The sequence below is a fragment of the Triticum aestivum genome, chromosome 4D (genome assembly GCF_018294505.1).
Source record: "Triticum aestivum cultivar Chinese Spring chromosome 4D, IWGSC CS RefSeq v2.1, whole genome shotgun sequence".
NCBI classification, from domain to species: domain Eukaryota; kingdom Viridiplantae; phylum Streptophyta; class Magnoliopsida; order Poales; family Poaceae; genus Triticum; species Triticum aestivum.
Window position 1 is genome coordinate 432,543,913 of NC_057805.1, and position 27,294 is coordinate 432,571,206.

The 27,294-nt window shown below is 47.1% G+C and overlaps 2 protein-coding genes across 3 annotated transcripts; one reads left to right on the plus strand and one right to left on the minus strand.

The window, feature by feature from the left end:
* Positions 1 to 14,591: 14,591 nt before the first annotated feature.
* Positions 14,592 to 19,525, plus strand: LOC123098381 (deSI-like protein At4g17486). 2 transcript variants are annotated; one of them, XM_044520350.1, is made up of 4 exons: positions 14,592 to 14,828; positions 16,704 to 16,921; positions 18,002 to 18,289; positions 18,994 to 19,525. In XM_044520350.1, exons 2-4 carry the CDS (start codon positions 16,708 to 16,710, stop codon positions 19,236 to 19,238), a joined length of 747 nt encoding a protein of 248 aa, XP_044376285.1. In that variant the 5' UTR covers positions 14,592 to 14,828; positions 16,704 to 16,707; the 3' UTR covers positions 19,239 to 19,525. The 2 variants fall into 2 exon arrangements, with proteins under 2 accessions (XP_044376285.1, XP_044376286.1); XM_044520351.1 differs by lacking the exon at positions 14,592 to 14,828 and adding an exon at positions 14,882 to 15,109.
* Positions 19,526 to 21,435: 1,910 nt separating this feature from the next.
* Positions 21,436 to 22,878, minus strand: LOC123098382 (homeobox-leucine zipper protein HOX12). The gene is made up of 3 exons (XM_044520352.1): positions 22,597 to 22,878; positions 22,144 to 22,481; positions 21,436 to 21,986 (listed from the first exon to the last, which is right to left on the minus strand). Exons 1-3 carry the CDS (start codon positions 22,685 to 22,687, stop codon positions 21,711 to 21,713), a joined length of 705 nt encoding a protein of 234 aa, XP_044376287.1. The 5' UTR covers positions 22,688 to 22,878; the 3' UTR covers positions 21,436 to 21,710.
* Between the last annotated feature and the right edge of the window lie 4,416 nt (positions 22,879 to 27,294).

Below are 27,294 nucleotides of genomic sequence, written 5' to 3' on the forward strand. Positions count from 1 at the left end.
TTGAAATGACCTGCAACAATATCCACCTCTCGACGATACGCTGCCATGAGGGGGTCCTTGGAATCCCAAGTACCAGAAACTTGTTGAGCCACTAGGTCCGAGTCACCAAAACATTTAACCCGGCTCAGATTCATCTCTTTAGCCATCCGAAGACCATGGAGCAGGGCCTCGTACTCAGCTGCATTATTAGTACAAGGAAACATCAAGCGGAGAACATAACAAAATTTGTCACCTCGAGGGGAAGTAAGAACCACTCCAGCCCCCGAGCCCTCCAATTGCCTGGATCCGTCGAAATGAATCGTCCAGTATGTGTTATCCGGTCTATCCTCCGGCGCCTGCAACTCTGTCCAGTCATTGATGAAATCCACGAGTGCTTGAGACTTGATGGCCGTGCGAGGCATATATTTTAATCCGTGAGGCCCAAGCTCAATAGCCCACTTAGCAACCCGGCCAGTCGCTTCTCTGTTCTGGATGATATCTCCCAAAGGAGCAGAACTGACCACAGTAATGGGATGGCCCTGAAAGTATTGCTTCAGCTTCCGGCTCGCCATAAAAACCCCATATACAAGCTTCTGCCAATGTGGATATCTCTGTTTTGACTCAATGAGCACCTCACTGATATAATAAACCGGCCGTTGAACCGGATACTCCTTTCCTGCCTCCTTGCGCTCCACCACAATAGCCACGCTGACAGCCCGAGCATTAGCAGCCACATATAACAGCAATGGTTCCTTGTCAATGGGAGCAGCAAGAACAGGTGGTTCGGCAAGCTGCCGCTTTAGAGCCTCAAACGCTTCATTAGCCGCATCACTCCAGACAAAGTTGTCTGTTTTCTTCAGCATTTGATATAAAGGGATGGCCTTCTCCCCGAGACGACTTATAAACCGGCTCAATGCTGCAATCCGGCCTGCCAGTCGCTGAACATCATTGATGCACTTCGGTTTAGCCAGTGAAGTAATAGCCTTGATCTTCTCCGGATTAGCTTCAATGCCCCTGTTAGACACCAGAAAACCCAAAAGCTTGCCTGCTGGCATGCCAAAAACACACTTGGCCGGGTTGAGCATCATCTTATAAACCCGGAGGTTATCAAAGGTCTCCTTTAAGTCATCTATTAATGTTTCCTCCTTCCTGGACTTCACCACAATATCATCCACATAAGCATGAACATTGCGCCCAATCTGGTTATGAAAACAATTCTGAACACAACGCTGATAAGTTGCCTGGGCACTCTTGAGCCCAAAGGGCATAGACACGCAGCAGAAGGCTCCAAAGGGAGTTATAAAAGATGTCTTCTCCTGGTCCTTAACTGCCATCTTAATCTGATGATAACCTGAATAAGCATAAAACTCAAACGCTCGCAACCCGCTGTAGTATCAATGATTTGATCGATACGGGGGAGGGCAAAAGGATCAGCCAGACATGCTTTGTTCAAATCCGTGTAATCCACACACATACGCCAGGTGCCATTCTTCTTAAGCACCAGCACCGGATTAGCCAACCACTCCGGATGAAAAACTTCAACAATGAACCCTGCTGCCAGGAGCCGGGCTACCTCCTCACCAATAGCCTTGCGCCTCTCTTCATTGAACTGACGAAGGAATTGTCGGACCGGTTTAAACTTGGGATCAATATTAAGGGTGTGCTCAGTGAGTTCCCTCAATACACCTGGCATGTCAGAAGGCTTCCATGCAAAGATATCCCGATTCTCATGGATGAACTCGATGAGCGCGCTTTCCTATTTCGGATCCAGATTTGCACTGATGATGAACTGTTTGGATGAATCGCCGGGCACAAAATCAACCATCTTAGTCTCATCAGCCGATTTAAACTTCAAGGCCGGATCATGCTCCGTGGTTGGTTTCTTCAAAGAAGTCATGTCCGCCGGATCAACGTTGTCCTTATAGAACTTCAACTCCTCTGCTGCACAAACCGACTCAGCATAGGCTGCATCACCTTCCTCACACTCCAAAGCGATCTTGCGGCTTCCATGTACTGTGATAGTCCCTTTATGACCCGGCATCTTGAGCTGCAGATAAACATAACAGGGTCGTGCCATGAACTTAGCATAAGCCGGCCGTCCAAACAGGGCATGATACGGGCTTTGGATTTTCACCACTTCGAAAGTCAATGTCTCTGATCTTGAGTCATACTCATCTCCAAAAGCGACTTCCAGAGCTATTTTACCAACCGGATAAGCTGATTTGCCCGGCACCACACCATGGAAAATAGTGTTCGGCGGGTTTAGATTCTTATCTGTCAACCCCATACGACGGAAGGTGTCATAATATAAGATGTTGATACTGCTGCCTCCATCCATGAGCACCTTAGTGAACTTATAACCTCCAACCTGAGGCGCCACCACCAACGCCAAATGACCCGGATTGTCAACCCGGGGCGGGTGATCCTGTCGGCTCCAGACAATAGGCTGCTCAGACCATCGCAAATAACAAGGAACTGCCGGTTCAACTGAGTTCACCGCTCGTTTGTGAAGCTTCTGATCGCGTTTGCATAAGCTGGTGGTGAAAATGTGGTACTATCCACTATTCAACTGCTTTGGGTGACTTTGGTACCCTGACTGTTGCTGCTGTGATCCCTGTTAGTTATAACCACCCTGGTTGCTCTGATTGCCTTGATTGCCATGTCCACCCTGATTGCCTTGGAATCCTGAACCGGAGTTGACTCCTCCATAACCCGGCCCATAGGACCCGGATCCTGAACCGCCGGATGGTCCATGATCATTCCAGAAGAAATCTGAATTTTTGAATTCTCGCATGATATAACAATCTTTCTAGAGGTGCGTGGCCGGTTTGTCCTGCGTTCCATGCTTCGGGCAGGGCTGGTTCAACAGGTAATTCAGGCGCTCCGGATTAGGACTGGGCTCTGCCCTTCTTGGGGGCGGCTTTCCTTTACGACGCTGACCATTACTCTGTGTATTGGTGTTAGCCACAAAATCTAAATTATGATCTGCTTTCCGCTTACCATTATTATTGTGGCCCGTCGGGTTATGCTGCTGCCCCTTGGCATTGCCGCTCTTCTTTCCCTTCCCTGGTTTGTCATCGTCAGACTCGGGGTCCTTGGTACTATCAAAATCAGCATACTTAACCAGAGCAGCCATAAGTGTTCCCATGTCATTGCAGTGACGCTTGAGCCGTCCCAACTTCAACTTTAAAGGCTGAAACCGACAATTACCCTCCAATGTTATAATCACCGAGTCATCATTGATGCGATCCGAAGAATGTAAGATCTCTGAAACCCGGCGCACCCAATGGGTTGTTGACTCACCTTCTCCCTGGACGCAGGCGGCTAAGTCCACAATTGACATAGGTTGCTTGCACGTGTCTTTGAAGTTTGCTATAATCCGGGCTTTTAACTCAGCCCATGACCCAATGGAATTAACTGGTAAGCTTTTCAACCACGTGCGAGCTATTCCATCCAACATCATAGCGAAATATTTCGCGCAGGCCGCTCCATCCATATCTAACATCTCCATAGCCATCTCATAACTCTCAATCCATGACTCGGGAGGCACATCAGCGGTGTAATTAGGCACCTTACGGGGGCCCTTGAAATCCTTGGGCGGCCGTACATTGCGCAAAGCCGGGATGAGGCAGGGCACCCCCCAAGAGCTGAAAGTAAGGCCTTGCTCTACGGAAGCCACCGGACGGACCGGAGTGAGCTGACGGTCCTGCGTTGCTAACTCGGTTCCTCGACGTGCTCCGTTGTTCACCACATCCTGAGCATTCGCCCCACCACGCGCCGGATCAGGTCCTCGAGGAGCGTCTCGGTTCCGCGCACTGCTTGACATAGCCGGTTCATCGATGTGCCTGCTATAACTCCGGCTCGGGCGTGGGGTTGAATGAATTCTGTCTCGGCTATATGAATAAGCCTGCTGCTGCACCATAGCCGTCTGAAGAAGATCCCTAGCACGCCGCGTCTCAACCGCCGCTGGGGATTCACCCTCCATTGGAATAGCGGCTAATCATGATGCGGCGGCGATCATATTATCCAAAGGGGTGGAGAAGTGACCCGGCGGCGCCGGTACATACTGCAGTGGGTTATGGGTCCGTCGAGGGGGATCCGTCACTCGTGGCTGATCTGGTACTCCGGTCCTCGGCGTCTCAATCCGGTTCACCGCTGCCGGATTACTGGTTCCTGCTCCTGGCGTGCCAAAGAGATTCATTGCCTCATAAACCGGTGGTAGTCGTGACCGATGCCTTCTCCTTAACACGTCATTTGAAGCATTCTGATCCAACAGGAGCCGATAATTTTCCGCCTGAATCCGCTATGCTTGTGCCTCTAAAGCGGCCCGCTCCACGGCTATCCTGGTATCCTCAGCTGCTAAGTCGGCTTTTGCCTGGGTGATCTGATCTTTCGCCTTCGCAACTTCCGCATTGTGTGTACCCTGATCCGCCGGGTTAACCTCCGCCATCAGCGTTGCCAGCACATCAAACAAATCAGATAGAACCTGCGCCGGCAGTCGCACAGGGCCTCTTGCCCCAGCCGCTGTCGCCGCTGCTGACCCGGAAATCACCGCCGCTGCGGTTGAAGAGTGGAGCGCTGGTTGCGTGCCGGTCATGAAGATCGCCACCCGATTTGGCAGGTCGAAGGGGTCCGGAATACTATCCCCATCGGAATAGCCCCCGAACTGGCCATCTTGCAGTTGATACAGTGACTCGGTCTCCCCGGTGGACGACTCGCCATCTGAGTAGACGACGGTCTCGCCATCGGACGCCGGTTCAAGTTCTGCACCATTGATGAATCCTACGAACGCACGCTTCACTGCGGGCTAAACCCGGGCAGGGCTTGCACGCTGAGCCGTCTCGACGAGGTCGGTGCAGATGTCCGGCTCAGGGCCCGGTTCGCCGATCTTGCCGATGAAGACGTGAATTCCTCCAAAGGGGACCCGGTACCCGTACTCGATTGAGCCGGCCTCGGGGCCCCAGCCTGCGTCGTCAATGTAGAGCTTGCCGCGATGACTCTTGGTCATCCGGCCCACGGCGTATCCCTTGAGCCCTTCAAAATTGCCCTTCAAGAACTCGAAACCATCGCGCGATAGCCCCACGGTGGGCGCCAACTATCGTGGGTTTGTCACGGCAGATGTCCTAGCGAAAGGACTTAGTCGTGGAGCCATCGCAACGGGTTAGCTTAAAGGGGTTAAAACAGACAAAGGACACGAGAGTTATACTGGTTCAGCCCCTTGCGATGAAGGTAAAAGCCTACGTCCAGTTATGGTGGAATTGTTGTGGTCTCGAGGATCAAGGAGCGGAATCGCTTTACCTAGACCTCGAGTTGTTGTTTCTTGTCCCTGAACCGCCGCCGGTTCGTGCCTTTATATACACAGGTCGACGCCCGCCGGCTTATAGAGTCCCGATGCCGGTTTATACACATACCGGCTCGGTCTCTACTTTGTCATACCTTACAATACAAGTCATGTATTACATGGCGGTTTATAGCTACATGCCTTAATCTACCTTTGGGCCTTGGGCCTTCGAGTCTCTGTAGTAAACCGCTTTATTCCTTGTCTTCATGGGCTTTAAGTATGAACAATACATTATGGGGATAACCCGGCTTCCTTAGCCGGTTTACACCTAGTAGTAATATCCCCAACAAGTAATACCAAGTTCATCAAGATAGTCATCAAGACCAGAATTCTTGAACTCAGTTCCATTGTCACTTCTGATGTGCTTGATTTTCACACCGAACTTGGTTGAAGCCCTCGAGGAAAATCGTTTGAAGACTTCCTGCACTTCATGTTTGTAAGTGACAATATGTACCCAAGTGTAACGAGAGTAATCATCAACAATAACAAAGCCATAGAGAGATGCATCATTTGTGACTGCTGAGTAATAGTTAGGACCGAAGAGATCCATATGAAGCAATTCAAATGGTCGAGTAGTGGTCATGATAGTCTTTGCTGGATGCTTAGCCTTGGTCATCTTTCCAGCTTCACAGGCTCCGCATAAGTGATCCTTGAGGAATTTGACATTCTCAATGCCAATGACGTGCTTCTTCTTCGCAAGCGTGTGCAAATTCCTCATGCCTGCATGACCAAGTCGTCGATGCCATAGCCAGTCTTCTAAAGCTTTTGCAAGTAGGCGCACGGCTGGTTGCGGTCCTGTAGAGAAATCAACAATATACAAGTCTCCTCTCCTAAAGCCTTCGAAGACTTTGGAATTGTCAGCTTCCATAATCACAACACAACGATACTTGCCAAAGACAACAACCATATCAAGATCACAAAGCATTGAGACAGACATGAGGTTGTATCATAAGGACTCGACAAGCATGACTTTGTCCATGTGTCGATCCTTTGTGATCGCAACCTTACCTAGACCCAATACCTGACTTTTGCCTTTGTCAGCGAAGATGATATGCTTCAGATGCGATGGTGATAAGGCAGCATCCATCAATAGATTCTTGTCACCAGTCATGTGATTTGTACATCCACTATCGAGGACCCACTCAGTGGCTTTGGGTTGATCATCCTGCAGATGAATTAGTGCAGCTTACAAACTTCATATACTTCATCAGTGAAGAATATGACATCACAATTCATCAGACCAATTTCATCAAGCAATGCAACAGTTAAAACAGTATGAGGACGTGAGAAATGAAAGTTCATTTCTTCATGATTAGTCTGCGTCCTTTCAGGCACTTTTTAGGTCTCCAGCAAATTCTTCGGACGTTTGAGCACATCTGGAGACCTGACCCTGCATAAGAGATTAGTCCTTTTTCTTCACCACCCACATCTGAAGGGGTGGCAAAGAGTTCATCACTCTGCGAGCTCCATACGAGAAAGGTGGCATAGAAGCCAATCCATTTCGTTTCACATAAGAGGAGTTAGGGTAAGCATATGAATAAGCAGAGAAATTTTTCGAGGACTTATGAACATAATGATTAGAAGAATAATGCTCATATGCATAGCCCTTAGCTCTTCCCTGCGAAACAGAGTTGTTAGCACGATGATGTTCATATGTGGACTTTGATCCTTTTGAGGAATATGATCCACGTGAGGAATTCGATCCGTATGAGGACTTGGATCCATATGAAGAATTTGGTCCATATGAAGAATTTGATCTGGGGTTCCTATTCTTCACAGGTGGTGTCATGAGGACATTCACCTGAAGACTTTCAAGGCACCTTTTGGGAACCCAGATTTTCTTCATAGGAGAACCGTTCCTGCAGTTAGTGCCAACATATCTAGCAAATACTTCACCATTCTGATTTTTAAACAGTTTATAGTTGGAGTCAAATGACTCATCAGAAGAATGAGAAGATTCACATGTAAAGCCAGATAAATTAGATGGATCAACTGGAGGTCCCTTTACAGCAACCCATGAGGTTTTGGGGTACTGCTCAGGCTTCCAATATGTACCATCAGCATTGAGTTTCCTCTCAAAGGCAATACCCTCTTTCCAAGGGTTCCTATTGAGGATCTGCTTTTTAAGCACATCACAAAGTGTCTGATGCCCTTTGAGGCTTTTGTACATGCCTGTCATGTACAATTCCTTCAGCCCTGCATCGTCAGTGATACTAGCAATGTCCTCAGATGAGGAATTAGTGATAGCAGAGACAGTTGAAGAATTTGTAGCATTAGAAGCATTTGAACATTCAGGTGAAGAATTAGCAGATTCACGTTCAATGCATTTCAAACATGGAGGAACAAATTCTTCCTGAGCAGCGCTGATTTGTTGAGCAAATAATGAATCGCGCTCCTTCTGAAGATCTTCATAACTCACTCTTAGCTTCTCAAGATCTTGCTTTCTCTGAAGAAATTCATAAGAAAGCTTCTCATGATCAGATAAGAGAGTGTTATGATGACCTTGAAGGTTGTCAAATCTAGACTGAAGTCTCTGAAGATTTTCAGTCAAGGTTTTAGTGCGATCCATTTCTTCACCCAACATATCATCACTTTTATCTAGCATGTTTTGAACCTTTTCCAAGGCCTTTTGTTGTTTAGTGGCAATACAAACAAGCTTGGTATAGCTAGGTCCAAAATCATCATCAGATTCATCATCACTAGACTCGGATGAGGAACATTCGGTTACCTTGGCACCTTTTTCCATGAGGCATGGTGCAAAAGATGATGGATCAGGTTCGAAAGTCATCGTTTTGAGTGATTCCTTGAAATCCTCAAACCAGGGATCATGACAAGTTCGATGACCTTCATAGACGTCAGAGATTCGGTCCCAGATAAGCTTCGCATTGCAAAGATGCATAATGCGCCTGAATTCATCTCTGGATAGGCAGGAACAGATGATATCCTTCGCCATGATGTCAAGTCGAGTGTACTTGCGAATATCATCAGTGTCCGCCATCTTGCATAGATCGGTAAGACCAATCTCAGTGATGGTCCACAGCTTGCTGTTCAGTGCCATGAGGCGCTTCCTCATCATGGCCTTCAACTTGGGATAATCATGACCGTCAAAGATGGGCCATGTCACTTTCTTCATACCTGCGGTCGACATAACTAAAACTCCAGGCGGTTAAACCAAAATCACACAGAACAAGGGAGTACCTTGCTCTGATACCAATTGAAAGTGCGTTATATCGACTAGAGGGGGTGAATAGGCGATTTTTATGAATTCTTCACTGAGGAATTTGCGGGTGAGGAAATTCCTTAGCGAAGAACTACTTGCAGCGGAATAAGTACTCAAGAGTAAGCATAGCAGAACATAGGCATGGTCATCATGATGAAATGAAGACAAACACAGAGTACAGAAAGCGTAAACACAGGATAGCACAGGATGAAGACAAACAGACTGAAGAAATTGAACTGACGAAATTGAGAAAGTCTTCTGTCAAAGTCTTCAAACACAGATATGACAAGCACACAACACAGTAATGAGGAAATGAAAGAGTTGAGGAAATAGAACCGGTAAGCTTGGTGAAGACAATGATTTGGTAGACCAGTTCCAACTGCTGTCTCAGTTGTACATCTGGTTGGAGCAGCTAGGTATTTAAACCTGAGGACACACAGTCCCAGACACCCAGTCCTGAACACGCAGTCCAGGACACTTAGTCCTCACCGTATTCCCCTTGAGCTAAGGTCACACAGACCTCGCCCAATCACTCGTGGTAAGTCTTCAGGTGACTTCCGAACCTTCACAAACTTGGTCACTCGGTGATCCACAATTTCTCTTGGATGCTCTAGACCATGACGCCTAACCATCTGGAAGAAGCACAGTCTTCAAAGGTAACAAGCGTCGGATCCATGCAGGATCAATCTCTTCAGTGATGCTCAATCACTTTGGGTTTGTAGGTGTTTGGGTTTGGGTTTTCCTCACTTGATGATTTTCGCTCAAAGTCCTCGGAGGATGGGATGCTCTCAAATGACAAATGTTAGTTTCTCTCGGAGCAGCCAACCGGCTAGTGGTTGTAGGGGGGGGGGGCTATTTATAGCCTAGGGAGCAGCCCGACATGATAAGACATAAATGCCCTTCAATGATATGACCGTTAGGTGGATAAGATATTTTGGGACAGCTGGCGCGTAGCACAGCAACGGTCGAAAATATGAGGCTCAAATTCCTCAGGGCTATCATGTTCCTCACTGTGTAGGCAATCCGCACTGGCGAATTCCTAACTCCTCAGTCAGAACAAATTTCTCAGAGACCAGAAGAGCTTCGTCTCTGTCACTGAAGAATATGACTGAACTATATGAGATTTCCAATGGCTTCACTCGAAGGGATTGGTAGGTGTAGGATTTTGAGTTGATCATCACATGGAAATTTTTCCTTAGTATTTCCACGACCCCCTTTAACAGTACGGTGTTTCCTATGACTCAAGAAAGAGAAAATGAAACTACGAAAACAAAAGTCTTCACGCTTCATGTTCCTCAAATGAATACCAAGTCTTCAAGGTCACACCAATTTCTTCACTTTCAAAGTCTTCAGAAAGTCTTCAGAAATCCAAAGTCTTCAGTCGAAGAACTTCATTTTTAGGGGTCGACTTTCTATGTAAATATCAAACTCCTCATAGACTTATAGACCTGTGTACACTCATAAACACATTAGTCCCTTAACCTATAAGTCTTCAATACACCAAAATCACTAAGGGGCGCTAGATGCACTTACACAGCCCCAACCGGCTCGAACGATCGGGGTCCTGTTCATCCACCCCCACCGGGAACTGTTCATCCAAACCCCCCCAGCAACACTCACTGTTCATCCAGAGGCAACGCCACGGGGTCCTGTTCATCCACCCCCACCTGGAACTGTTCATCCAAACCCCCAGCAGCGCTCATTGTTCATCCAGAGGCAGCATCGATCGGCTTCAGTTAGTAGCAGTAGCGAAGGAATCGCTTGATCGGGTTCAGTTAACAGCCATCGATCGATCGCTCGGGTTCAGTAACGCGTAGCCTGCAGTGCAATCGCTCGGGTTCAGTTAGAGCCCAACGCCTCGCTCGGGTTCAGTTAGATCCCAACGCCTCACATACACGCGCGTACGTACGAGAGAAACACGCATCGCTCGGCCCCCGACCACCCACCGTAACCGGGGACTCCCCGATATTTTCCGCGCCCTCGCTTCTACCATGGTTTTTTCCGTCATGGACGACCCAAAGAATGTCATGCAGCTGCGTCTCCGGCCCGCCCAGGACGAAAAGCCAATTTCCTGTCATGATTTTTTGTCATAGAAGTAGGACCCCACCACATCTATGATGATACCGTATTTTGTCACAATTATTGTCATAGAAGTGTCATAAGTATGACAGAAAAGATTTTCGTTCGGCCCAAAATGTCACAGATGTGTCTTTTTTTGTAGTGATAGAAGCCCTCCGTGATCGATTCCCCCTCCGGCAGAGTACGGAAAAGGCCTCCGAATGGGATTGCGAAAGAACATAAGCTTGCGGCGGCGAAAAAAGTGTTTCAAGTGGCTCTCTGGGGGTTTCCCAGTATTTGAGAATTTATAGAAGTGCAATTAGGATAGACGGAGCCTCATGGGCCCACAAGTTAACAGGGCGCGCCCCCCTGTTGCCTTGCCGTCTCCTCGTTTTTTCTCTGGTCTCCTCCCGAAGCTTCTAGGGTCCCTTATGTCTAGAAAAAAGTCATCCAAAAGTTTTGTAGCGTTTGGACTCTGTTTGGTACTGATTTTCTGGAAAAAAACAAAAAATGATATAAAATAGCATAGAATGCATATAAAGTATTCAAGATTGATAATATAATAGCATGGAACAATAAAAAATTATAGATACATTGGAGACGTATCATCCATCGAGAGTGGCCTAATTGTGGCCTCTGTCCCATTTGCAAGCGGACTCAGAATTCGGCACCTTATCTTCTTTATCAATGTCGCTTCACAGTTCACAATTCAAATGATATCCTCCATGGCTTGAAATGCATGACATTGTGCCATCTAGTTGGGCGCTAGCGGCTTCTGTGAAGGAATAGTGTAATGGCAACACCCGTGCGGGGAGTGGGTCTTCTAAAGCGCTGGCCTCTTTGATGATGTTTATCTCTATTGGGAAATTTGGAAGGAACACAATGCTAGAGTCTTTCGCAACACCACCGCGCCTACCATGGTCATTATCTCGAAGATTCTTTGGGTGTTGGCGGGTGCCAAACATTTGAGTGGTGTAATGCCACAAGTGTAGCTTATATTTTCCTGCCCTGCGGGCTTTTGCCTAAACTTCTCCCTTATTTAATGAAAGTGGCAAATCTTTTGCCTAGTTTAAAAATATATAACTTTGTGAAGTCCGTTTGCACATTACGTTGGTTTTTTCCTAGCGATGCCACATAGTATAAATAGATTACTTGATAAATAAATAAACAAAAAAACGCATGTCTTCCCTTACTAAGAGAAGTACTTTAATATTTTTTTAACATCCCATATTTCTATAGGCATGGACATGTTATTTGTTAGAGATAACACTAATAAATAACTGGAAATTCGTGGGGGCACACGTGCATGCGGCGACCATCCATTTACTTCAAGATTGGCACACCAGTATATGTCATTAGCTTCTAATTGTTGCACTGGGTCCATGCATGCCAGTTTTGGCATACTTGCATGCGTCACGCACCCCAACTCCCATGTCTTTTTATTTTATCTCCAAATTTAAATCTATTGTATCTTTTCAACTAAAAGTTCAAATTAAGTTTTGTTTGCATATTCGCATTAATTGCGACGAGCAATTTCGAACAAGACCAAATTTGAATACATTTTGACAACTTTTTAAAAGTTTACCAAGTTTCAAATATTAAAACTTGATAGTGAGAATACCAATTTTTACAAAGTTTCACCAACTTTTTACTAAGATCTATTTTCTTTAGGGTTTAGGCTTTAGGGCTTAATGTTTCGAGTTTAGGGTTTACGGCTTATTGTCTCAGTTGTAGGGTTTAAGTTTTAGTATTTGAAACTTGTTCAATATATTATTCGTTATATCAAATCTTAACAGTTGAAACTTGCTGAAGTTTTTAAAACTTATAAAAACGTATTCAAAATGGTCTTTTTTTCAGAGCCCAGGGCACAATGAATACTAATATGCAAACGGACATAAATTGGACTTCCGATTCAAAAGATATATTAGATTGAATTTGAAACTCAAAAGAAAAAGAATGCGAGCTTGAATGCGTGGAGCTGCCAAAAGTTGCAAAAGCTGTCAAGCATGGACCTCATCTAAGGTAATTAAGGGGTAAAGCACATGCAAAGACCAAACCCGTTCCCGAACCGTGAGGCAATCAGACGACCCGCAATCTATATGACACACGCCCCTGCGTGCCACAAATCCCCTCCCACAAATAACCCGATATATGTATACCATTTTTTTCTTATCAACCATTATGCATATGCCTTGCTACGGGATGAATCAATATTTGAAGAGTGGTGGCATGCGAAGCGGTATATTATGGACAGTTTTAGAAAGAATATCTAGAAAAAAGTGGATTGCGCAGACTATAGGGAAAATACGATTGGAAAAAATCGCTACTCCTAATCATCTGCAGGCATAATTAATCGTCTGCCTAATTAATGAATTGCATTAATGACTCGGTTTACAAATTGATTCACGCGAAAAATCCCTATTTGACTGGATGTAATTAATTGTACATGTAATTAAATGTCTGACTAATTAATTATATTAATGACTTAATTTTTAAATTGTTTAGTCGCTTGGTTTTCAAATTATTTTCGCATTAATGGCTATGTGTGAACGACAACGTGTACACATTCTCCCTTTAATACTCCCTCCTTTCGGTTTATACTCCCTCAAATTATTTTCACATTAATGGCTATGTGTGAACGACGCGTACACATTCTCCCTTTAATACTCCCTGCTTTCGGTTTATAGGGCTTATCTCAAAATATTAGTTTTTCCATTTTATAAGGCTCAATTTGGTTGTTCCCCATCACAAGTTCAGATTCCAAGGTGCACTAAATAATTGCATGCAAGTATTAAGAGAAAATTGACCAACGCATGTACTTTATGCATGCATGCATTGCAATTAATACATTGGTAAACATAATTCTTTTTAGGAAAACAAGAGCATTAATTGGATGCTTTTACAAATTACAAAAAATATTCCACCACTCACCATCTACCTTGGTTGGTGAGATTTTTTGAATTGAGCCCTATAAACCGAAAAGGAGGGAGTAGTAGAGATGGTGTGTCCTAATTGCTGGAAGGGAGTAGAACTGAGTATGGATATTGAAACTACTCAATTGATAGCTCTAGATTTGATTCCATTGGGCTAGCTAGTACATTTAATGCTAACTCTTTGTGCAGAGTCAACTATGAACAAGTGATTTCATTGTCTGACCCAAATTTACATGGTTGATTCTATGATTTCTATCTTTGCAGATGCCGTATGTTCTCTTACAAAAATCTGTACACGCTACAAAATCGTAGTGCAAAGTTTGGCTAACACGGCTCTCTACAGCCTAACAGAAAAATGCACTCCACAAAAATAAAATGTTTGAGTGCTATTATTAAAAAAAAATTCTGCTATCTTTCTTACCCAGATGGAGCATGAAAGTTGGTGTCCAAGAAATTGATTTCATTTCACGTAAAGAAGTCACATGTTTCTCGAGATTGGGGAGCTATCATGCAATAATTAAGTTCCACATGGCAATGAGTAGCCAAAGATTCCAGAGACGGTTCTCGCGCAATTTGTTAATGATGAAAAACGTCCAATTGGCGACGACATGCGCACCCAGAAACTGGAGAAAAACAGTCAGTGGCAGCCTGATCATTGCGCTCTGAATACATCCGTAACCTTTTACGGGCCGTCACATTTTAAGCTTACAGCCAACACATTACACATTTGAGTCAGGGTCTCTGCGATTCTCTATCTTTACCGTAACTTTTTGAAGCATGAAAGATTATGATTTCAAAGCTGCGGTGCTCAACAAACGGAGAGAGATTCCGGAGCTCATCTTTAGTTCCATTTCGTGCCCTGAAACCCGCCGGCCGGAGCGCGGCCCTCCACGGCGACCGCCGGTCCTGGTCTCCGCTCTTTCTCTCACGCTCCAGTTATTAATTGTACGAATAAAAGGCAGAGCTTTCAAAAAAAAGAAGCGAGAGGGGACGGAAAAGACAAGGCGATAAATTACAAAGACGACCCCCCCAGCGGGAGGGTCTCTGCTCTCCTCCTCGGCGCCTTTCCCCGGCCATCACGAGTCCCCTCCCCTCCCCTCCCCGAACCCAACCAGAACCAACGCCACTCCACCACCACAACCGCGCCTCCCCCCAAGGATTCCCTCGGATACCTTCCCTCCCTCCCCTCCCCAGCTCCAGCTCCGCCCCCACGCCGCGCCGTCGCGGCCCGGCCACGGCCATTGGCCTCCCTCCTCCCCTCCCCGTCGCCCTTCGGCCGGCCTCCGTCTCCCCCGCGGTAAGCCTGCAGCTGCTCTCCGAGTCTTTGACTCCAGTGCCGCGAGATCTTGGCTTGGATCTGCGGCCCCGTGTCTTCCCCGGGCCGTCTACTCCTTAAGTTTGCTCGGTTCTTGTTCTTGATTCGGTACAAGGCGCGCGGGAGGGACGGAGGGTGGGATTGCGGCTGGGCTGGTCATTTCATGTCAACATCGTTCATTCGTTTCTTTCCCCGCCTCAGTTCCAAACACGCGTATCTCCGTCAAATTCTTCTTTTTGGAAGAGGGGGTCAGTTCACTTCAGGTTGGTAGTACTAGTACCAAACGTAGCTTTCGCAGCAGCAGGTGCAGTCCAGCCTTGTTTTATTTGTACCCAAACAGTTGTTAGAGTTTGGGTCATGTAGCTGTCCCTCCAAGCCTGAGTTTCTCCTCCCCAGTAATGGAGTGGGGCGGTACATGAAAGCCAAGCTGGCGCATTGTTGAAAAAGGGCCATCTTCTTCTTTTTCTCTTCTTCAGGTGTTTGTTTCAGGTCTAGATTTGAAGAATCATGTGGCAATGGCACAAAAAGAATGCACATGCCTGAAACTTCAATATGGGGTAACCATTGCCCCTAGCAAAATGTAGAAGAATCAAGCTTCAGTAGAGGGTAAAGCTTGGTTGAGTACAATGGGTGGGAGTGGAGAAACAGATCCGATCTGTTGGCTCTCTCTGTATACAACTCCGAGCTCTCTATATAGTCTTACAGCTCCAAATTAGAGCTTGAAAGCATGGGTGCTTTGAGTCAGTAGGAATCGATTACAATGTTTGATTTGCAAACCTCTGACCTCTTCTCTGAATTTTGTAGCAAGACTCCATTACATCAGAATGGCAATGGCAACTGCAACATTACCATTTGCGTCAACATCGTTCATTTCCCCTCAGTTGTAGCAAGTGTCACCGTTGAATTTTTTTAGGGGGTTTAGTTCAGTTTGGTAGTACCAATCGTTGTGTTCGTAGCACCGTAGCAGTTTGTTTACCTGTACCAAAACAGTTGTTGGAGTTTAGGTGATGTGTTACGCCACTGTCCCTGAAAGCCTGAATTCCTACTTCGCAGTAATGGAATGGAGCGGTAAATGGAACCAAAGGTGGTACCTACATGGCTGGTGCATTGTTGAATTTTTGTTGCTGCTGTTACGTGTTTGCCCTGAAGTAATTGTTGCAGCTGTAGATTGAAGGATTATGCGGAACCGTCACCAACCAAATGTTGAAGAATCAGACTCTAATATAGAGTTGGTATTCTCACCAACAAAATGTGGAAGAACTAATCTTTGATAGAGGGTAGAGCTAGCCAGCTAGGTTGAGTACATTTGGTGGGACCGAGAGAAACTGATTCCATTTGTTTGCTCTTTCATATAGTCTTACCACTTCAAATTAGAGCCTCTTAAAAGCGTGTGTGGTAGCAGCCTGTGGGAGCTACTCAGCTGCCAAAGGAGTGAGCTACTCAATTCTGTTCTGTGGGAGCACACTAAGACACTCGTAGCACTTTCAACTAGTCCAGAGATTTCAGATTCCTACCATGCTGCTAAATCTAGTGCACATGTTGTAGTTAAGGGAGCTTAGACTTGTTAAGCGCTTGCTAAGTATTTTCTTTCATATTTCACAAAGGTGGGTGGTTTAACACATTTTTCAGTTTCCTGCTTTTGTTTTACAAGTCCTTGAAATCAGATTTAGCCTCTTCAAAATAAATCCTTCGATATTTAATCTTTTTTTAACTTTTAATCGCCCCTTATTATTGTGTAGAATGAGAAGTTGTTAAACTACTTCGGGAAAACCATTTCAGAGAAAGTTGATGTTCTCAATTGTTGATCTTTCTGAACTAGATCCTTCATGTATTGATATCTGACTTTATTATGTGAAGGAATATGAAACTAAGGACAAAACGACCTGGATGGAAGTCCCTTGTGCCTCTGCAGTTGAGCAGGAAATCCACCATGCGCTTCTTTCTGTTTCCCAAGGTTCAGGCATCCGGTCAATCCCCAAATGATACCCCGGTTTATCTTAATGTGTATGATTTGACACCCATGAATGGCTACATATATTGGGCAGGCCTTGGTATATTTCACTCTGGGATTGAAGGTACTTATCTGTGCCAGATGCATCTTTTTAAGCAAACGTACTATTTATGCACCGGTTCTTTTTGTTCTTCTTTTCTCATTTCTGTTCGGTTTCGAGTTATAAATCCAGCACGACTTCACTGATGCTATATTAGTCACCATTTCTCCTGGATTGTTCAGATCATTCCAACTAGCTCATCACAGCTAATGTTAACTGTCAATAAGCTGCAGCTTACCTTTATGTACCATTCTCCAATCAAGTTGTTACTTACTCGACTGTGCATTAAAATAACAAGTAATCCCCTTACCTGAACGACTCATGTCTGCATAGTGGAGTTCTAGGTAAATAATAGCGCTTATTCTGACCATCATGTTTTGTGATCGTAATGCGACTACAGGCATCTCTGCCACCAGTATCATAGCAATTTAGTACACCATGCTTCAGGTGTTCAGCTAGTACAGATTTTGGCTTAGCCTATGTAAGCTCCATCATGTACTCATATGTGCTACCACTGCTGTTATTAGCTCATATTGCTACACATGTATAGGCATAGCCTCTGATTTTTTATTTCTTTTGGTAGAGATAAATATGGGATGGTAGCCTATGTTTTCCCTTCTACGAAAACTATAGATGAATGAAATAATCTTTGCCTCTCTTGATTTTGAGGGACCGCTCTATATGGCATTATGGCTTAGACTTCAATATTTCTTTCCCAAATGGGTAGCTTAGAAAGGTGAATAAATAAATAATGTTACATATATACATATGTAGACCCATCTCTTAGACATGAAGCAAGGATCTTCCTGGATCTCATTTAATTCTTTAGTCCAGTGTCCGCTGCCAGGACAAGAGGATGGATATTTAGGGCTCGCTCTAGAGCTTTTGTTAGCTTCAGCTTACTCCAATTGGGTCTGCTTGTGAAAAGGTGGAACAACAATTAAACCTTTATTCAGGTCCTCTAAAACAACACCAAAATCCTACCTGGTTCTTCTATTTTACTGTCCTCGTGCAAATCAAATTGGACAATTTTTGTGGAGTAAGATTACAGAACTGATCTGAATAACATTGTAGTCTGATTGCCTTTTTTTTCTTCACATGCAGTTCATGGCGTCGAATATGCATTTGGAGCACATGATTATCCCACAAGCGGGGTATTTGAGGTAGAACCTCGTCAATGTCCTGGTTTCAGATTCAGGAGATCAATATTTCTTGGTACGACGTGCTTAGATCCCATCCAAGTTAGGCAGTTCATGGAGCTGCAGTCAGTAAACTACAATGGAGATTCTTACCATCTTATCATGAAGAATTGCAACCACTTTTGCAAGGATATGTGTTACAAATTGACCGGCAGCAAAATTCCAAAATGGGTGAATCGGCTCGCCAGAATAGGTACCATAACTTAATGCAAGCACTAATGCTTATTATTATTAGATGGTCAACTGTTTATTCCAAAAGGATAGGCAGTTGTGATAATGTTGAGTGCATGGTCAGAATGCATTGAGCACTTTGACAGTTACGGCCATCATTCTTGCTGATTAAATTATATTGCCACTTTAGTTCCTAGAAATGTAGTTTACCAAATTGTTGTGTAAAGCTGTACTTTTTGTGATCACATCATCTGCTAGTGCAATTCTATAGTCTTTACAGCGATTTGACTTGAGACCTTGATAGATTAGGAAAAGAATATAACCCTCAACCACACAAAGAAAAGGCAGTATATGACAGTGGTCTTGACACCTGATCTTGTTGCAGCCTAATCATGTACTAGAGATTTAAGAAGTCTGTTTCCAGTCTCAAAGGAGCACTTTAGATGTAGTATTGAGATACTGTTTTAAACAGGAATTGCATTCAGCATGGGCCAACTTGCGCACAACATGAAACTCTGAACATGTAGTTGTGAGTCCATGGTCTGTGCAGTTACATTCCTTGTCCAGATAAAGTCTTTAAAGAAATGAGATTCTTGTTACACATCAAATTTGTTACTTGTCATAGCATTTTGGTGTTTTTCTGAGGCCCTTTAAAACTGTTTTTATCCCTTCTCCTACAGTTTGCAGATTAAAAACTATTTTTTTTATCCCTTTTCCTACACGCAGGTGCCATCTGCAACTGCCTCCTCCCGGAGTCTCTGAAGATCTCCCCGGTCGGCCATGATCCAAACAGCCAGCCTGAGGATTCGGAGAAACGCCGCCTGCGAAACCCGTTGAGCTGCTTCTCCTCCATCTCGAGCCAGAGAGCGCTTCCCCCGTCTTCTTCCCCTTTTCCCCCATCGCCCGTGAAAGAGCCCATTCCGAGCTCTTCATCGAGGAAATCCAGCACCGCGTCGTTCAAGAGTAGGTAGCCTGCGTAACTTTTGAGACCAAGTTGGCTAATTCAGGCAGCGGCGGCGCATCTGGACGGTGCCAGTTAATTTCTCTCTCTCTCTCTCGGTGTCAGCCTAATGCTTGCTTGTTGATGTTGTTGTTTGTTGTATCATGTGATGTAATCCCCGTGAAAAGAGTGGCTACAGACAGACGTGATTTGGGTGAGCGAATTCACCTCGATTCCACCCGCTCCCTCCCTGTACTCCTGATAGACTGTCGGCCAGATTGGATTTGTATATTAGTCTCTATCTATTCTTTCAGTTCAGTCTCCTCTAGTCCCTGTCTCATCGTACCTGATATCTTCCTCCTGTGGTCACATCCATGCATGCTTGTGTTGTCATGTGATTTTTTACCTAGTCAACTGTAAAAGCACAGACCAGTCTAGTTCAGCAGTAAATCAGCTAGCCCGCTATGTCTACATGCAGTTTACTACGTACATGTGGTTTTCTGAATATGGAGGAGCAGTGTAGGCTCTAAATGAAGGCACATGCCAGTGGTCAGTTGAGCTGAGGTTGAGACCGGAAGTCAGTAAAGGTGGCTACAGGCGTACCACGCCTACGCCGGCGGATCGGATCTGCATCTCAGCCATACAGGTGTTGCAGCCGCGCTGCGAGCGTACAATTCCGCGGAGTGGCGGCGTGCCCACCAAAGGATAGGAGAAGAGAAGGACGAGGAGGGAAGGACAGCGAGCACGACAGTTTGCGGGCGCTGAAAGCTCTGCCCCAGTCTCCAATCTCGTCGTACGTTACGTAGTACAGCTCCAGGGGGGAGGCACCTCTCGGATAAGAATGCTCCGATCCTATGATGCCCCCACGACTAAGCAACGCCAAAGCCAAAGCATGGCCAGCAGCAAAGGCCGCCACCCCTCTGGTACTGCTAACCTGCGTACGTCGCGTCCCCCACGCGGCCACGGCGGGCGGGGGCCATAGAGCCGGCGACGGCGACGGGGTTCGACGAGGACGACGGTCGATGGCTCCCTCCGGGCTGTCTGTCTGTATGTGTGTTTTGTTTTTTCCCGTTCGTCCGTCCGTGCGGCCAGTCAAGGACGGAGGTCCCTGTCAGGCGCGGTGGATGACGGGCGATGATCGATTAGGTCGTGCAAGCGCGCTTGCTTCGCGGAGGTACGTACGTGTTACTTTCGAGTTTTGATCTGTCATTTCATCCAGGTCGATCGCCCGCCTTTTATCCTTTTTTACAGGGCTTATCTGCGCGGGAGAATGGCCTTTAAGGCGACGGCTGGTTCGGTTCGCTGCTGCAATCATTAGCTCTGGATAATATGGCTGCGGTTTTTCTAGCCTCAGCTCGACACGTCCAACGTCTACTCCTACTAGGATAGGAGATGCCATGTTTATGTGGCTAGCTGTACGTACGTGAGCTGAGCAGCAACTGCTGCTCTGTTCCTGCCATCTCATGCTCCGAATGATGCCCAGCGTCAGTGCCGTGCTAGTGCTACCACTGTCCTGTGCCGCCAGTACACATAGAGAACACCTGCTGATTGAAAGACGAAAGGGATATAATCAGGTGGCATTTTTCCCTTCATAATATACATTGTTCTGTGATAAAGCCAACCAACTGAGGTGAAGCCCAGTCAGTTGGGCCGAAGCCAACCCAGATCAGACACGTTGAGAGAACGGCGGGTTTCAGCGGCATGAAGCAGCGGGGTTTCGCTGCTGGGTGTGTGTTGATGGACGAGCGTAGGATGGTGGCGTTGTCTGGCGTCGTGGTGGCGTCTACGGCAGCTAGACCAGGCAAGGTTGATGCGTCAGTACAGCTCTGAAGATGGATTGGTGGCGGTGCGGCCTTTGTGTGTTCGCTGGACCGGTGTGTGCCGCATACTCGGTAAGTGGCTTAGTTGGGGCCTCAGGTCTGAAATGTTAGACTTGGCTGCGAGGTCTGTTTGGTATTAGGCTCAGACTATCAGCATCCCTTCATCAACAGGATAGGAGTAGCGACAGATGTTGCCTAGACGGTGATTTCAGACTTACCGCTGTATTTCTTTGTAAAGTCTTTTATGAATAATTAATAAAATGGCTGCATGGATCGCCCAGGTGCATAGGCCGAGGGTCTTCCTCCTTTTTAAAAATAAAAATCAAAAAGCAAAAGCAAAAGACTACAAATGGGACTACACATACGCCTTGTGAACTGTGATCACACCATTAGACATCACTAGTTCAGTTCACGATAAACCACTTGCATGATGATAACCCATACATAATATACTTACAAAGATTACCAATTCATAATGTACATGGCTAGCTTAGCAAATACTACTACTGAGATTCTCCGTTAGGGCATCCACCCATTGATGACCCATTGAAACTACCACCAATACTACTACTGCTAGTACGTGCATACGATTACCCCGCAATCCCGGTTGATTAATAATTAATTAACATTGATTGATCATAGTAAACTACTACTAGCACTGTTCTTTCACCCCTCTATCCAGATCAGCTGAACTGATCGTACACCCCTCCGACTCCGAGGTAGCCGCCGGCCGCCAAGTCCATCATGTAGTTGGTGTAGGCGTACTCGCTCATGTAGGTGAGGTCGGTCTCCACCTCCTCCATCCCGAACTGCTGCCCCCCTACCATTGCCGTCACCGTCGAGAACGACGAAGAGCTCGGGCTGCTGCCACCCCCGCCGCCCGCTGTCGCCGCTGCCGCCGCCATGGCCTTGTTCTTCTCCTCCTCCGTCTCCGCCAACCTCTCCTTGAGCCTCAGCAGCTGCATCGATATATACATGCACATGTTAGTGCAGCACAAACCAGCTAGCTAGCTAGTACCCAAGAATTATGTCATTTATGTCTGTGAAGTGTGAACTGCAGCTAGCTGCATGGCGTGAGTAGACAAGACACTAGCCAGTCGGACTGTTGCACTGTACCTCGGCCTCGAGGCGGCAGTTGTGGACGACGACGGCGTCGTGGGCGGCGCGGAGCTTGGAGAACTCCTCCTCGATGAGCTTGCTCTTGTAGCGGGCGCGGCGGTTCTGGAACCACACCGCGACCTGCTTGGTGTCCAGGCCAAGCTCCGCCGCGAGCTGCACCTTGCGCGGCGTCTCCAGTTTACGTTCCTTCCTGAAGCTCATCTCCAGGAACTGCGCCTGCTCGTCACTCAGCCGGCGTTTCTTCGCCGCATCGTCCCCTCCCGCGCCTTCGCCTGCCGCTGCCTGCCTCGCCCTCCTCCTCCGCCGCTGCCGGCCGGCCTTCTTCTGCTCTCCACCTGCACCCACATGCACTTGAGAATAAGCAACAGCACATTGCGGTTGAACACTCAATTTAGATCTCGAGCACCTAGCGCTAGCTAAATCAACGACGACATGGATAGTTGAACTTACCGGAGACGACTGGTGTGGCGTCGTCGGCCGGGAAGCTGTCCGGGAAGACGAAGGAAGGGAACAGGAGCCTCTCTCCCTCCTCGGGGCTCATCTTTCCAGCAAATCAAAGCTAACAGCAACACGAGAATACTTCTCTAGCTAGTGCTCGATCAACAAATACTACTATATTTGATCGGCTCTGATCGATGCTTTGGGCTTTGGAGCTTGGGATATTTTGAGGGGCGAGAGGAGATGCTGTGTTGTCCAGTGACCGGTGTCCGAGTCTGTGAGCCTGGAGCTCGGCCGGGGGAATTTATAGAGGGAGAGGCGAGGGCTGAGGAGAGAGGGGTGTCGTAGCAGCTCTACTACTGGCACTAGGAGTGGTAGATAGGAGTTGGGGCTTAATAATTCGTGGTGTGGGGAGCCACGAGAAAGCGATGCTGCGTGTGTCGCGCTGTGAATTGTCATCATCCGCCGGTAATAGTGATCGATCAGAGTAATTGTGTGCTAGTTTTGGATAATGGAAAATGAAACTGGAGCAGCGTAAAAGCGACCGAGCGAGTGAGCTTGAGTAACATGCTTACTATGCACTGTAAAGCATCTCCAACCGGCGCGCTATTTTTTTTCAGCGCCGAAATAGCGTTTTAGCACGTGCAGGAGGATGGTTGATTTTTCAGACGCTACAAAATTTAGCGCGCCGCGGTAGCGTTTCACAAGGCGCGGTAAAATCCAGCGCGCGCCCAGCCGGTGCTTGGAAAAAAAATGAAACAACATATACGGAAACATTCATAGTTCAAATTCATAGCATAGTTCAAACCCCAAACCGCAAGCAAGTTCATATGATGCTAAATAAAAATAGATAAAACGATACTAGACTACTCCTCGTCCTCCTCGGTGGTGGTCCGACGACGTAAACGCGTCGAGCCACCGAGTATCTTCATCGTCTCAGGTCGACGCATGTCCCATGTCGATCTGGGCTTCCGCTAGTTCCTTCCGCGCACGCTTGTCGGGCGCCCGACGCACGGCTCGCTCCGCCCTCCTCTGCGCCCAGAACTCGTTCTCCGTGGCGACATTATGCGAGAAGCGCTGGTGCCACACTGCCATGGCGTGCTTGTTTGCCTCGGTGATGAGGAGGCGGCGATCCTCGTCTCTGACTGGTGCTGATCTCCCCAGATTTAATAGCACATTCCCGTCTTTTGGCGACAAGGACGCACGCACTACACTCGCCGGACGGGCATCGATGGATGCTTGTGGCGAGAACTGTGAAATTCCTGCGCACTTGTAACTTTTTCACCGACGCAGATGGCCGCAACAGTATTACATATGACTAGCACGTACGTTTAGCTAGTGCACAAAAAAAAAGGCTGCTAAGCTTTGACAAGTATGCAATATTACATATGGGCGCATGCATGCACGCAGCCAAAGTTGAAAGTGAGTGCTAGCTAGGTCGGTAGGGTATGGATCATGGAACAACACAGATGGCTCGACCGATCAGCTACATCCTGAGCCGAGAGTTCGGGACGCACAAGTTACCACTACCACCCATGGACCGGGTCAGGTGGAGCTTTAGTTTAGCCTAGCCCATGGGTTGTGTCTGTCGGCCTCCGGGGTCCGGCCGGGAGACGACGAACACGCCTAGCAAGGCCAAGCGGCTTGACGTCAACCAGACCCATGCACGCACGCTCGCACGCACGCTCGCGCTGTACCTTTCTTCAAGAAAAGTTTGGCGCAGCTGCCAGAAATCCATGTTCCAAGTGTACTACTCCCATGGCACACGCTTTGATCATCTATTCATATATATCTCGCGTAAAGTGTGTCTGTACCTGTACGTGTGGATAGGGCTAGCAGCCGACGATCCATCGACCGATCAAGCGAGCGACCATGCATATGAAACATCCTCCCGATCGACCGCTGAATGATTTGACCGGCCAGCGCGTGCGTACGTACGTACGCGTGTTGGCGTGGAAGACGGGTGCATCGCCCGTCCGTCATCCGGGCAGGAGGTTCCTTCCTTACGGCCTCTTCTTTCTTCTGTAGTATAGTTTACCCCTACCCCTTGCGGCGCGTCGATCTGTCTACCTCTGGCGTGCGACGACAACCCGTAAAGCTTGTGTGAACAGTGTGCCTTTTGTGCGACACGACGGATCGATGGATGGGTGGCGCGGTACTGAATGGCGGCTACAACTTTTGGCAAATATATCTCGCACCATTTGCGTGGGCTCGTGCTGGTGGTACCTGCCCTTGTTAAAATAGTGGCATGCCCAATGGCCGGTCGGCAGCTCGGCAAGCAGGTGTTCCGCTGCTCCAAGGAACGCAAGCCCTCGTGCTGCATGCAAGCCAAATTAATGAACGTAGCACGGCACGCGGTGCACTGCTTCTTATCCAAATAACCATGCATGCGGGCGTGCATGGTCAAACACTATCAATGAGAAACCTCACAACTACGAGCACAGACCCGACAACTACGGTACTCTGCAGTCTGCACGAGCACAGACCCGACAACTACGGTACTCTGCAGTCTGCACGAGCACAGACCCGACGACCAAGCTGGGAGAGAGAAAAAAAAACGAAATGGAAGGACAAACTAAGCAAGTCTCCCTTGATCAGCTGTCGTCTTCAAACAGAGAGCTCGATCTCAGAAACTGTCCTCCAAAAAGGCCACCCTAGGTCATTAAGAAGTTAGGCGCGTACGTACGTGCTACGTGCATCGCCTAGCAATACTGCCTATGCATGGCTAGCTTATCATTTGATTTCGTTTTCAGTCGTACGTCTCCCGCTTGCTTTCGTCTTGGAAAATGTTGGCTCCTCTCCTCCCTTCCAAGTTACTGCTGCGTCCATACCCACGCGTACGTGTTGATGTTCCATAGGCGCCCCATCCACGGGACAAAGACAAACTGCCGTACTAAGTCCAACCAGGATGTTGCAAACTCGAGTACGTTATCGCATGGCCCATACAATTACCCCCCACAAACAAAATGCATTAGTAGCACGTTAATAATGAACTTCTCAGACACAATTTTTTGTTTAGCGCTTTTGTTTTGTTTCGAGAAACACAATATATACACATACGCTTACAACAAGCATACACACTCGTTCCTTTGAACACACGCACGTAACCCCATCCTTATGAGCGCCATCGAGAGGCTGAGCCCGTAGATCTTGCGATTAATAAGTCGCCACATACACCTCGTCACGCATACCATTGAAAAAATAACGTTGGAGAGACTGAATAAATATGTGAACATCCATGTCAAGTCTAGAATTGAACAGGGTTATCGTCGTAGACGGTGGAGGTTGGTCCCTCCCACGTGCCGACGGTGTTGCAGCCCCTAGTCCCGGCTCCTCTTCTTCATTGTGCAGGCCTCATTTCGCGGTGCCGCGATGAGACGGTGTGGGAAGCTTCAAGATCGTGTTGGCGCAGGGTGATGGACGGTTTGGTGGCGAGCTCCGGAGCGCCCAGGTGAAAGTTGGGATGGGGAGAAATCCCTGTCGGCCTGGCCGACTCCGACGCGGTGGCACCTGAGGGTGCCCTCGAACCTTCCTGGAGGACTTCGGGGGCTACCCTTCCTCTCTCTTTGCCGCGTACCGAGGGAAACCCTTGGCAGCAGCGTCGTCATCGTCGCGTCCCTTCTAGGAGGTGTTGATTGGTACCGGTGCTTCGGAGTCTAGGAGCTTGGTGGGAGATCTTCGGTGGGCGTAGCGGTCGCGATGCTTCTTTTTGTTGATGTGCCGTTGTCGACATTTGTTCTTTTTGCATTCTCTCTTTCGTTTCTTTTGGGCTGACTGTGCTGCTTCCGCACCAGTACCTATAGTTGGTTGTATCAGTGATTCGGTGATGGTTGCTTTGTAATACAAAGTAGGGGGCAACCCTTTTTCGGAAGTCTAGAATTGAACCTGGGTGGGTTGGTTTCACCACAAGGAATATACCCATATAAACAAAGGTTATTTCATATTTCTTGTTTAGCACTTGCATGCTTTACCCATGTAAGCAAAAGGTTATTTCATATTTCTTTGTTTAGCACTTGCATGCATTATTCCTATTCCTACTGTCCGACATGTTCATACACTTTTAGCACTTACTTGGCACGGCATACCACATATATGTTCAATACCACACATTAAGCAAAGGTTATGTCTGGATCCCCCGAAAATCTAAGCAATTACATGTAATTCTCCTTTTCCACTATCAAAGTTATGAAACGCTTGGAGCACAACCGCCAGAAAACTTCAAAAAATTGTAGCCAATTTTAACTAACCGCCGGATCTCAATCCTATGGCTTGGCCATTTTCTTGAACCTAGCAACAACCACCACCATCCTAACCAGCCTAACTAGATGTCACCCCGTTCATGACTGCCCTGTTACCGTGTCATGTCACCACCACACAGTCACCCAACAGGCACTGTCATCCCCCCAACCATCTCTCTAATGCTGCCACGCCTGGCATCTTCTCTGCCATCGCGACCCCCCCCCCCCTCCCCCGACCCATGTACTTGCCCCCGCTTCAGATCGTCATTGCCTCCCGCTCGACGAGCCTGGATCATGAACTGGTCGCACGGTCTACAAATTAGTAACGATTTTGCAGTTGCCTAAGCAATATCACAATTGATTGAAATGATGGAAGATGTACCACCTCAATGGATCAACATTGTTGGAAGTTCTTTTTTCCCGGGAGTTGGAAGCTTTAGTTTTCATATATAGTACGTAGATAACTTCTCAT

Bases quoted from the DNA above. Each gene is read 5' to 3' on its own strand.
- LOC123098381 (XM_044520350.1), top strand. From the start codon at position 16,708: ATGAAACTAAGGACAAAACGACCTGGATGGAAGTCCCTTGTGCCTCTG. The intron at 16,922-18,001 runs GTACTTATCTGT...CTTCACATGCAG, and splicing joins ATTTCACTCTGGGATTGAAG to TTCATGGCGTCGAATATGCA. The intron at 18,290-18,993 runs GTACCATAACTT...TCCTACACGCAG, and splicing joins GAATCGGCTCGCCAGAATAG to GTGCCATCTGCAACTGCCTC.
- LOC123098382 (XM_044520352.1), bottom strand. From the start codon at position 22,687: ATGAGCCCCGAGGAGGGAGAGAGGCTCCTGTTCCCTTCCTTCGTCTTC. The intron at 22,482-22,596 runs GTAAGTTCAACT...ATGTGGGTGCAG, and splicing joins CGCCACACCAGTCGTCTCCG to GTGGAGAGCAGAAGAAGGCC. The intron at 21,987-22,143 runs GTACAGTGCAAC...ATATCGATGCAG, and splicing joins ACTGCCGCCTCGAGGCCGAG to CTGCTGAGGCTCAAGGAGAG.